The sequence below is a fragment of the Hypanus sabinus genome, chromosome 13, assembly GCF_030144855.1.
Source record: "Hypanus sabinus isolate sHypSab1 chromosome 13, sHypSab1.hap1, whole genome shotgun sequence".
NCBI lineage: Eukaryota > Metazoa > Chordata > Chondrichthyes > Myliobatiformes > Dasyatidae > Hypanus > Hypanus sabinus.
The window spans coordinates 42,217,489-42,229,801 of record NC_082718.1 but is presented as its reverse complement, the minus strand read 5'-3'; the positions used below and the strand labels follow the sequence as shown (position 1 = coordinate 42,229,801).

The window sequence follows — 12,313 nt, the reverse complement described above, 5'->3', positions numbered from 1 at the left end:
TGTGTGATCTGAAGCAGGGGTAAAGAATGGGATGTGCAAGTGTTGTAAATAGCATAAAAACTTACATGTGATTGTTCAGATAAATAAATGCAGGTACTAGATGCACCCACAATACACTAATGGTAGAGGGAGTGAATGTTTTGGATAGTCATTGGTATGCAGACTGATTCAGCTTGTTGTTAAGCTTTTTAAATTCAGTTGGAACTACATACTGAACCCACGGTAAGTATTGTAACAGACCGTGGCTTGTTCTTTGCATAGATGGAAAAGCTTTCATGAATCGGAGTGATTAGCTCCTGCTACTACAGTACATATTTGTTCTAGCAAGTTTCATGTCATACCACAAGTCTCCCCACCATTTCTCCCGAGGATTTTAACAATAGGACGCCCAATAGTGGCTACATTGAATGTCATATGAGAGTTATTTTTCTTGGTAGCAATGGTATAGACTTGTGTTCATGATTATTATTTGCCATTTCTCTATATTTAAGACTTCAATTGGTCTCCTAATTTTTACATCAATGACAAAATCAATTATTATGAACAAACATGGACTTGGGGGCAAGGAGAAAAGTATATTAGACACAGAGTACTCAACATTACAAAATAAAGGAAATGTGTGAATGTATGCAACTATTATGTATTTTTAGTAACAATTCAGTAACATGTAAAAAAAGGTTAAAATGTACTGAGTTAATTTTGCTGTACTTTATTTTGAGTACAATTTTAATACAATTATTTATGGAAGAATTAAGATGCTATGTAAAGATGTGCATCATTTTTTGTTAAATCCATCATTACATGTAAAATGACATGTTAAATCAGATGGACTTTTGCAGAAGTACAAAGTTGAGCAACAACAGTGTCTTCCGTTAATGCATAAAGCACACACACTTAATGTTAAGCTGTACAAATTCTATATCACAGATTTTACACAGAAAAAACAAATACATGGTTGTTAATTACAGTGCAAATTCAGACTCCTCTTCTCCTGGAACAGGATTTTGTTTTAGAAAACAATTCTTGATGGCATAACAAAACTCAAGTCAGTTGTATGAAAGAAATTACTTACCCACAATATTTTATTTCAAACTTTATTTCAAACCCCTTTATGACAGCACTGATTCTAGATTTAAGTGAATATAAACACCATTAACACATGGTGCAACACCTATGCAGCTCAACAATTGTACTATACTTGCCTGTACCGTTTGAATGATGTCAAACAGACCGGTAAGATTTTTTTTCACATTCAAAAGTTTGTCTTCAGCAGACATACTGTTAAGTTTCTCTTAATAAAGTTTGTTCAATGCTCAGCAAGAAGACCGCAAAGTTAAAACAGTGACAGTTTCAAGAAACTTCTGCTTTAATGCAGTCCACAAGGAGTTGTAACTCACTATGATTAGAGTTCAGTTAACCCTCTTGATTTGTTGCAACAAGCTGTCGTTTTCCATCTGGGCCTCAGCAAGAGCCAATTTAGTTTTGGCTAGTTCCTGTTTTAGGCATTCGTTTTCCTCCAAAAGTAACTACAAAAAAGAACAAAAAGGCAATCATGACTTATTTTTCTTTAACTTTAAGTTGTTCGCTAATATCTTCTTCTTTTCCAGTTTTTTTCTTCTGTGTTAATATGTTTTTCATGGTCAGTGTGCACAAACAATTAATTGATTAATTAACATTTCAATGGTTTAGGTAATACAAAGCACATGAAAGTTGACTGCTGATTTTCATTTGCATGCTCTTTGAGAAAGTCAAGAATCAGTGTAAGCCTCCATAATTGTAAATTAGTGGAATATGAAAGCAGAGAGCCAACTGTCTCAACCTGAATAATACTTATCAAATAAGCCCTGTGGTCCAACACATTCATGCTGAAACTTACATCGCTTATCTCTGCCAATGGAATTTGTTCACATTAGAACAATAAATTTCAATGACTTGCATTTCTAGGTGTTTAATGCATCTTAAACTTGGTAGCATATCCCATCACATCTTCTGAAAGCATGTTCCAGATATCAACTAGTGTTTAAAAAGGTAAAAACTTACCCTTAAATCCCCTACCTCTCACCTTAAAACTACCTCCTCTTGCTTTTGTTACCTTAACCACTGGAGAAATATTTTCTTTTTACAATATTTTTATTCAGAAGAAGAAAAAAAAGATTTACAGAGTGCAACACATAGACACATCTCAACATAACTTGTGTACATTCATATATTGTCATAAAATTGATCAAAATGTTATAGCATAACACATAAAGGTATATCACTCCGTAATCAAAAATTTTAAAGATAGGTCATACTTCATAAAATAAATTTTTTTATATATATAAAAAGTCAACCCCCTACCAACTACCAAAGAAAAAAAAGCTGATGGATGATAATGGATAATTAGAAAAAAAAATTCACTTAAGAAGAGAAGTTAAAAATATACATAAAAGTCTGTGCACTGTTAAACTTTATAAATTGGAAAAGTAATTTAGGAAAGGTCCCCAAATATCATAAAAAGATTGTTTCAAATTTAAGACTGAGCAGCAGATCTTTTCTAAATTTAAATACGACATAATATCACGTAGCCATTGAAGATGTGTAGGAGGGGTAGACTCCTTCCATTTAAGCAAGATTGCTCTTCTTGCTAAAAGAGAGGTAAAAACTAAAACCTGTAGGTTAGGAGTATTTAAAGTTATATCTTCATCTGCAATAATACCAAACAAGGCAGTAAGGGGATTTGGGTCAAATTGGACCCTAAAAAGTTGAGAGAAGGTATGAAATACTTCCCGCCAAAACTTTTCAATTGTAGGGCAAAACCAAAACATATGAATTAAAGAGGCATCAGCAGAGTTGATTCGGGTAAAAACTGGAAGAATTACTAAAAACTTCAAGAATTTATTCAAAGAAAACTTAAACCCCTTATTGAATTATGTGAAAAAGACGCTGTCTAAATGGTCCCCTCTTTCTTTATCCCTAATTGGCCGAATTAATTCGATTAAAATGAAGATTCTTCCTAAATTTTTATATCTTTTTCAGGCCTTACCTATTTTTATTCCTAAGATGTACTTTGATTCTTTAGATTCAATTTTAACCTCTTATATTTGGAATAATAAACAAGCTTGTTTAAGTAAAGTTTACTTACAAAGAAATAAAGAGATGGGTGGACTAGCCCTACCCAATTTTAGGTTTTACTATTGGGCTGCCAATATGAGGAATATTACTTTCTGGTCCTATTATATTTATCGTAAAGATTGCCCATCATGGGTCTCCTTAGAAGTTAATTCTGTAAAAAATTCCTCGATTGTCTCTCTTCTTGGATCATATTCTGCTTTTTCAGCAAATAAAACAACAGATAACATAATTGTTCAGCAAACTTTAAGGATCTGGTCTCAATTTAGAAAATTTTTTGGTTTAGCGTATTTTTCATTATCATCTCCCATTCTCCTTAATTATTTTTTTATCCCTTCCATGACTGACAAAGTCTTTAAAGATTGGGATGAATTAGGTATTAAGTGTTTTTGGGACCTGTTTATCTCAGGATCTCTTGCTTCATTTGACCAATTGTCAAATAAATTTGCACTCCCAAAATCACAGTTTTACAGATACCTTCAAATTAGAAATTTTCTACGTTTCCAATTAGCTACTTTTCCTATAGGTCCTGATAAAAATTTACTGGATGATCTTTCAAATTTAAAACCTTTTGTTGATGGTTCTATTACCGGTATTTATAACTTGTTGATTGATTCTAGACAAGACTTTTTAGATAAAATAAAAAAAAGCTTGGGAGGATGACCTAAATTGTCAGATTTCTGATGATAGATGGAATAAAGTTCTTAAATGGGTTAATAAATCATCTTTCTGTGCTCGTCATTCTCTTCTACAATTTAAAGTGGTTCATAGAGCTTACATTTCTAAACAGAAGCTCTCCAGTTTTTACTGGATAAATATTTTGAGCATTAGCTTGTAATCTTATTTAATTCTATTAGGTCATATTTCAGTCTCTTCCATTTCAAGGAAAACAAGTTCAGCCTGTTCAATCTTTCCCCGAAATTGAAGTTCTCCTGTCCAAGCAACATCCCAATGAATCGCCTTTATTCTCCCCAGTCCAATCTAGGCAACTAGAACTGCACACAATACTCCAAATGTTGCCAAACTATTATTTTGTAAAATGAAAACACAGGAGTCTGTAGATGCTAGAGGAAGTCAATGAGTCAGGCAATTTTGTCCTAATCTTTAAGTACTGATGAATGCATTGCAGCATGTTAAGATTACAGGAGAACACTGTATTTGAACAGATGTTAAAAAAAGTCTCCTTCCTCAGAAAGTTTACAGGAGTCAACAATGAAGTGGCTAAAAAGGCCAGTGAGATCTGCAGGTTCTGTCACAGGTAGAGCACAGAGGTTCTTGATGTGGTGGGTGGGTGGGGAACATGGGATGTCTCTCCTGTAGCTTCAGGTGGTCTTCTGTATACTTGCAAAGGGTCCTGAGATTCTCAACACAATCTCAATTTGATTGGTCACAAGCCAAGTATTCTCATAAGACAGCAAAAATGTTATTTTTTTTCCTGAACAGGCTTTATGAATATTCTAAAGTGTTGACTTTACCTTGTAATCTCTTTCTGTGACAGGACTAAAGTAGTTTCAAGAGTCTGGTGTCAGGCATGTGGCCCTTTCATTGGAGCCAGCTGATTATAATTTATAAACTCTCTGCTAGGGCTGTTGGACTGAAAAATTAAGATGATTCTGCTTGTCAATTTGGAGGATTTTGCAGAGATGGTACCTTGAAGTTTCTGCTGTCTGTAGCCATTCTCCCTGGGGTGTATATTAAGAGGGGTATCATTGTGAACACATGTTTTTCCGAATGGAGAGAAGAATGAACTATGGTGCCCATGAGGCTATTACTTCTCTTGCAATGAGCGGTTTATCTGGAACACAAGAGACCCTCCAGATCCTGAAAATGCAGAGCAACACACACAAAATGATGGGGGGAAATCAGCAGATAAAGCAGCACCTACAGAGAGGAATAAGCAGTTGACATTTTGGGCCGAGACCCTTCATTAAGACTTTATCTGGGTACAAGAAACAGTGTTTCAAAGTGGATAATGAATTGTCTGAAGATAAAATTATGATATTCTGGTCAATGATTACATGTAGTATTGCACACTTGAAGGTACAACATATAGCAACACAGATTAGATGGACTTAGTGTTAGTTATTTTCATCAACATTTGAAGAGGGCAAAATAAGTTTTAAAACTTAGCTTAAAAAACTTTGGGACAACTGATTTTGTAAATAGGTTCAGTGACACAAATCTATGACTGTGATTATTGGTTAGCCCTTGGTTAGAGTACTGCCCTACTTGTCAAAAACCTTGGAGTGGATACTGAAGAATTTCTGGAATAATTACAACTTAATTAGATGGAGAAAGCTAAGATAATTTTTGAAAGATAAACAGTTCTCAAAATGAGAAAATCTGCAGATGCAGGAAACCCAAGCAACACACACAAAATGATGGAGGAACTCAGCAGGCCAGGCAGCATCTATGGAAAACAGTACGGTTAATGTTTCAGGCTGAGACATCTATGGCCAAATTATTTATTTGGCTGTCACCTTCATGGCATAAAAAATACAATTGACAGCATGGCTAGAATTTATTTTGTGCCCTGTGCTTCCACTTTCATGTATAAACCTTCTGTCACAGTTGTATTCCTCCATTCCACTCTGCCTTTGTCCATCAACTGTAGTAATCCCTCTCTTTCTACCGGTCATTCTTTCAGTTGTTCAGTTTCAGGTTTTCGAGATTCCTCCCTCTTCCTCTCGCTTGTTTACAATATTTCAAAAATAAACTTTCAAAAATATGCTGTTGGCCATCCTCCACATCATATCCTTACATAATTGTTTTGTTTGATAGTGCTTCTATGAACTACTTTGGGCAGTACTTTGTAAATGTATTTCATTATTATACATTGTAAATTTTACTGTCAGTTTTTACAAATTAATTAAGTACAACTTCTGGTTTTGGTGTAGAGAAGATGTTTGATTTGTTCTCATGAGTGCTTACCTTTTCTCTGGTAGCTGAATTCCCAGCCTCTGATTGTCCTGGTACAATCTGATCCTTTGGATCTGTTTGAGTAGATTGTGACACAAATCTGTCTTCTTTTGATTCATCACTTTTTAAGCATGATAATATTGTTTGCTTTGTACTTCCACTATTTGCTTCAGACTGACTAGAAAACTGGGCGCCTGGGTAAAAGAAACAAATGTAAACAAGAAAGCATCCAAATCTAATGTAAAAAGGTGAAGTAGCTTGTTAGAAAATAAGCAAGATATTACTTTGATCCAGTGATTTAATTTTACAGTTCCAAACCAGATACAAGGTACAAAATATGCACAGCTTACCTTAAATACAATGAAACACTGACCAGCTATTACCATCTATTGGACAAGAATTATTAACTTACACAGACTTTGTACTTGTGCTCAATGTACAGCAAATATTCAAGCCACCTACGAAAGCTGAACTAAATACATACAGAAAACCTGCAGAGTCGTATTAACTCAAAAGATCTCAGCTAAACTGGAAAAAAAACTGATTTCATTAAAAAACGTCTTTTGTATTTTGCTGACAATGGTCATTACTTTTCATTCTCTGATTTTTGTAAAATGTTGAAACAGTATGCAGAACACAGAGATTTGGTAGCATTTCATGATAATCTAAGAGGATGCTGTGACGTGTTCATTAAGTTTCACTTATATTGCAAAGCTCATGTTTATTTAAGACAGATCTCTATTTAAATAAGCTAAAAATTTAGTATGATTAGTACCAATCATAGTGATGCTAAAGTAAAATGTTATCAAATTTGATCACCATTGAAAATTATAAACAACAGAAATAAGCAAAGCTTGTTACAAAATGCACACATTTGGGGAAAAAATAAAATGAATGAATTCCTGTAGATAAACAAAATTGCCAGATGCTTAACAACCAATGCATCATCTTCAGCTCTGACAAGACCAAGTCAATAACGTCCTTAACAAATGAACTTGCATAGCCAGCTCACTTCTAAAATGTCAAACTCTAACTGTGAAAACTATTGTCTGAATGGAATGTTGAAATATAGTTGGTGTAGGAATCATGTATTTATTTTCTGTCTGCTGTATTTTATGTTGAGTGTTTATTATGGGTTGATAGTCATGTGGGTTGGGACATGGTAGAAGTGAAGAGTTTGGTTATGTATTCATGTTTTCTGTCTTTAGTTACATCTAGTTTGGATAGAGCTCGGGAGCGGGCTAGGGGTGGTATCATTTTGTTGACCACTTAAATACATTTGGCACGCTTGGCTAAAGTATGTTTAAATATGCTAAGACTGCTTATTTTGTTATATCGCTAGTTTTAGTTCCATTAGTTTTTATTGTTTCGCTCCTTTTGCTGGTTTCTAATAAAAAATTGAATGTACTTCCTTCAACTTTACAAATTGCTTATTGTGTCATACTGTGTCAACCCCCATGCTTTGTTACTGCGTGGTTTTGGTTTGTATTCGAGTAACTGCTACATTTTTGTCAACAAAAAGATAGTTACATCTCCAGTGTGTTCTAAATGTAAAGTAAATATTGGAACTTTCACCCACTGTTTATGGACTTGTCCCAAACTTCAGGCATACTGGAGTGATATTTTGGGTAAAATTGTAAAGATTCTGAAGATGGAGCTTGAACTGGACCCAGTGTCTTTTCTCTTAGGCTTACCCAGCAGTCATATTATTAATGCACATCAGAAAAAACTTTTTAAAATCCTGACCTTTTATGCAAGTAAGAACATTTTACTTTGTTGGATATCCGATAAGGCCCCTGGACTTTTTGGTTGGCGTAAATTAATCATGGAATACCTTCCTTTGGACTTTTTGACATGTACTGTACACTCAAAAACAAAGAGTTTTTATAAAACATGGCAACCTTTTCTGCAGTATATAGATGCAAACCTGTCTGCTATACTAATAAGGGCTTTTGTATAGGATGTTGTGGTGATGCCTATACTTTGATGGAAGTGTTCTGATAGCTGATACCTGTGAGGGGAAGAAATGTAAATGTAAGTGTATCTGGAAATTGAAAGTTTTGTTAAAAATTTTTTTTAAAAAAGATAGTTACACCAAATGAACACCACAGTCTACGCCAAAGGACTGCATTGGACCCGTTGGCGAAATTGGAATCACAACACTGAGGAGCCAGAAGCAACTTGCAGTAACAACCTTTTATTGATTCATGCCGTTTATTTACGGCTTGAACACAGTTTGGGATGGTCAGCAGTACCAATATGCTCATTGGTGTGCCGCTTGCCTAGGGGTTCGTTGCTTTCTTCTAATGAAGTGCTGAAATATTCTGGTTGCTGACATTTGAATTGAACGCTGTTTGTTTGGTCTGGAGTGATCGCAGCTGGAAAGCAACATGAGTGGAACTGATGCCAGAGACCTTGAAGTCAGGACTAAAAGAGAAATTAAACTTACTGAGAAAGTTTTAAAAAATAGAATCAAAAGTTCTCAAAAGGAATATGAGAAAAGTGAGCAAAATTAAAGATTTAATACCATCAATTATATATCTTATGGGAGATTCAGAAAATGTATCAAGTGCAGTCTCATCTTAGAGTAGAATGGTTTCCATGAAGCTATTGCTAAGCAATATTACATTCTGTTGTCTTTAGTTCCTAACCCAGAAAGAGATAAGTAAACTGAAAGTTTTACCGATAATGAATTTTTTATTAATTTAGACACAGCAGATGCTAAACAATGGCTGAAACAAAGCAATGATTAAGGTTTAAGGTCGAAACAAGTAAAAATGTTTCTCAAATTTCAAGACATGTTTTGACTGTGCATAAAGCTGAGGATCTACAGGATGACATACACCCGAGCATCAGTGCATCAAATGTCCATGCTCCAAGCTTCGCTGCTAGCAGAACATCTTCCTTATTTCATACCTCTTCTGCATGCATTATAGAGGCTAATGGAGGCTAATATAGCTGCATTAATTGCACAGCAATAAACAATGAAGGATAAACCTGTGTTTGAAGAGCAAGAGGAGCCACAAGAAAGAAAAGAAGCAGATAGAAGAACAGCTTCGTAGAAATGAAAAACAGCTTTGTAAAGAAGCAGCTATGAAGGATGGAGCAGCTTAAGTTGCTGAAAGAAATTGCAGCACAGATGGCCAAAGCTAAAATGTGCTATGGGCCTCAAGTACAGTGGATGCTAAAAGTGCTCCAGCAGGACAATCCTATGGTATGAGTTCCTACGTTGATGCGGCACAGAGAACACTCAATGTCAATGTTGATTCGTTTGTTCCTCAGATATCTATGAAACAAGAGTTAGAGCCCTCAAGGGGTAGTTCAGGGTGTTCACTCTCAGCCTGCACTACGGAGGCACTCTGAACCTATGTCATATTCAACAGCTCAAGGTGCTCATTGGGGTTTTATGGAGACACTCGTGCTTTAGATGATAAAGGTCTGATTAGTATTATGGAGGCCATAAGGACACAAAATGAAAATAACAACCTGATTGGTACAATGACAACCCTTTGCATCTTTGCCTAAAAGAAAGATTCCAATCTTTATGGCGATCCATTGTAATATCATGCATTAATAAGAGCTTTTAAGAATAGTGTTGAAAGAAAGACTGACAATTATGGTGACCACCTCTATTTCCTTGAACAGTACACTATAGGTTGCCCTAGAGAGCTTGTCAGAATTTGCCAGCATGTTAATCCTAAGGAAGGATATCTAAAAGCTAAGGATCATTTTGGTTTTGAGCAGAAAATTGCATCAGCCTACATTCAAAAGGCTTTTTCTCGGCCACCTATTAAATCTGAAGACGTGAAGGCTCTTCAAGACTTTGGTCTTTTACTTAAAGGCTGTTGTAATACCATGGGAGAAGTTCAGTACATGAAAGTGCTGGACATGCCTGTCAATATGTTGATTGCTTTAAAGAATTTGTCCCATATGCTTAGGGATCTATGGAGAAGGGTGGTCTGTGAAATACTAGACAGGTACAACTTTGAGGCTACTTTCACTGCCATTGCTGATTTTATCGAAAAACAAGTAAGGATTCCCACCTGATGTTTGGGAATATACAGGATACTACATTACCTGCAGTAAGCAGGGTATGAACAAAACTAAGTTACAACTTTGTTCTAAGACTAATGGAAGCAGCTTTGCCACTACTGTGGCCAATGAGAAGCAAATCTAAAATAGCCTGGAGCTAATGAAAAGGAAATGGTCTCGTCAGCCACAAGGGTTTGTCTGTTCTGTGGGGGTGAACGTACAGTGGATTTGTACCCTCACTTGGAGAAAAGGCCTCATAATGAGAAGATTGCCTTCCTAAAGGAAAGTGGTGTTTGCTTTGGTTATTTGTGTAGAGGACACAACAGCAACGACTAATGGAAGCATCTTTCATGCAAGGTAGGCAGTGGCAAGCGTCCCAGCATGCTTCATATTCGCTGTGACAAAAAGGGTGCAGAATCGTAACAATCTGTGAAAGAATCAAACACAACAGTGAGTAATGCCCCAGTATCTAATGGCCTTATAGGGGCTGGTGATCATGATTGTAAACTACCTATAATTCCAGTACAGGTGAAGTCTAAGAAGGATAACAAACTAGTTACTCATATTTTCCTACATCAAGGAAGTACTGCAGTGTTCTGCACAGTGGGCTAATAAACAAGCTCAACCTAAGAGGAAAAAGAACACACGTTCTCTTATGCACCATGGATCAAGAGAAGGTTGTGAGTAGCCACATTGTTTAAGGATTGGAAGTTAGATGTGAAAACTATTGTGAACTACTTAACATCTATATGCAGGAAAGTACGTCAATTCACAAAGGGAATATTCCTTGTCAGAGGGATCTCCAGAGATGGTCTCACTTAAAGCATGTCCATTTGCCAGAGATTGATTCTGAATTTGAACTGCTGATGGAGACAAGTGCGCCTAAAGCATTGGAGCTTATGGATTTTGGGCTGCTGATCATGAAAAGCACCTTGAAATTTCCCTATCATGCACGATGGTTTTTGTAATTGCCTACATTTATTTCAATTCATAATTCAAGTCAATTAAAATATTGCACACAATGTAAGCTGAAACGTTTTCTATCTTATCCAGGAATGCCTGGGAACACTTAGACAGGGTGGATGCTGCATGGCAGGACAAGTTTTAGAAAGGCTATAAAAGTATCACGCACACACCATTCTATGCATTATGCTTTCATTTATATCGGTTTGCGATCACGTTGATGCACTTGCTCCACACGCATAGCATATTGTGTGTACTCATTATAATAAAGTAATTGAATTTTCAGGAGTATTTGAGATAGCAAAATGCCTTGTCAACATTGCAACAACTGTGATCATTTCTCTTTTATGGCGAGTATACACTTAAATCTCAAAGACTCCTCTTATTAAGAAAGCTTATGGGCTCTGTTTTGGCTGTAAAATTGATGACCAAGACAAATCCTGGGCTCCTCATGTTTGTTGCGCAACATGTGTTGTCGATTTTGAAGTTTGACACAGGTACTTGGAAGTCAATGCCTTTCGCTGTCCAATTGATATAACAGAAGGATCATGTGACAGACTGGTACTTTTATCTGACCAATGTGTCTGGTTTCTCTGCTAAAAACAAAAAATCCATTGAATACCCTAATCTTCTTTCAGGCGTGAGACCTATGCCACTTGATAATAGTTTCTAATACCAAAGCCACTAGAGACACGGAATCTAGAGGAGACAGATGAAGATGCCATGATGCACAAGCCAGGAGTGGAAAGCAACATCGATACTGATACAGATATTGAACCCTTTATGTTGACTGAGCCTCATCTGATGGCTCATTCTGAGTTAAATAACCTGGTCAGAGATTTGGGTTTGTCAAAGGCAAAAGCAGAACTACTGGGTTCAAGACTGCAAGGAAGGAATCTGCGGTCACTAGGCACAAATAAATTCCATGAAGGATTTTGATATTTGAGATAGATGTTTCCCAGAAAAGCTGATACTAAGATAAAGGAAGGCATGTTTGTTGGTCCACAAATCAAACAGGTCATCAATGACAAGCTAATCGAAGAACTTTGAGTGGGACTGGGAAAAAATGCATAGAAGACATTCAAGAATGTTGACGAAAAGTTTCTTCACAACTACAGAGCACCAAACTACATGTAGCTGGTTGACAACATGCTTCAAGCATACAAAATCATGAAGTGCAACGTCACTAAGATTCATTTTTTGCATCCTCATTTAGACTTCTTCCTTACAAATGCTGGTGCTGTCATTGACAAGCATGTTGAAAGGTTTCACTAGGATATAGAGAAAT

General features: G+C 36.1%; 1 protein-coding gene across 7 annotated transcripts in view; it reads right to left on the bottom strand.

Moving 5' to 3' along the window:
- Positions 1-693: 693 nt before the first annotated feature.
- Positions 694-12,313, bottom strand: part of bltp3b (bridge-like lipid transfer protein family member 3B) — a 139,518-nt gene continuing 127,898 nt past the window's right edge. For all 7 annotated transcript variants that reach the window (XM_059987496.1, XM_059987498.1, XM_059987499.1 and 4 more), the window contains 2 exons: positions 6,043-6,224; positions 694-1,526 (listed from right to left, as the gene is read on the bottom strand). In XM_059987496.1, coding sequence (XP_059843479.1) covers positions 1,410-1,526; positions 6,043-6,224 — 299 coding nt within the window. In that variant the 3' untranslated portion in view covers positions 694-1,409. The remainder of the gene's footprint in view (positions 1,527-6,042; positions 6,225-12,313) is intronic.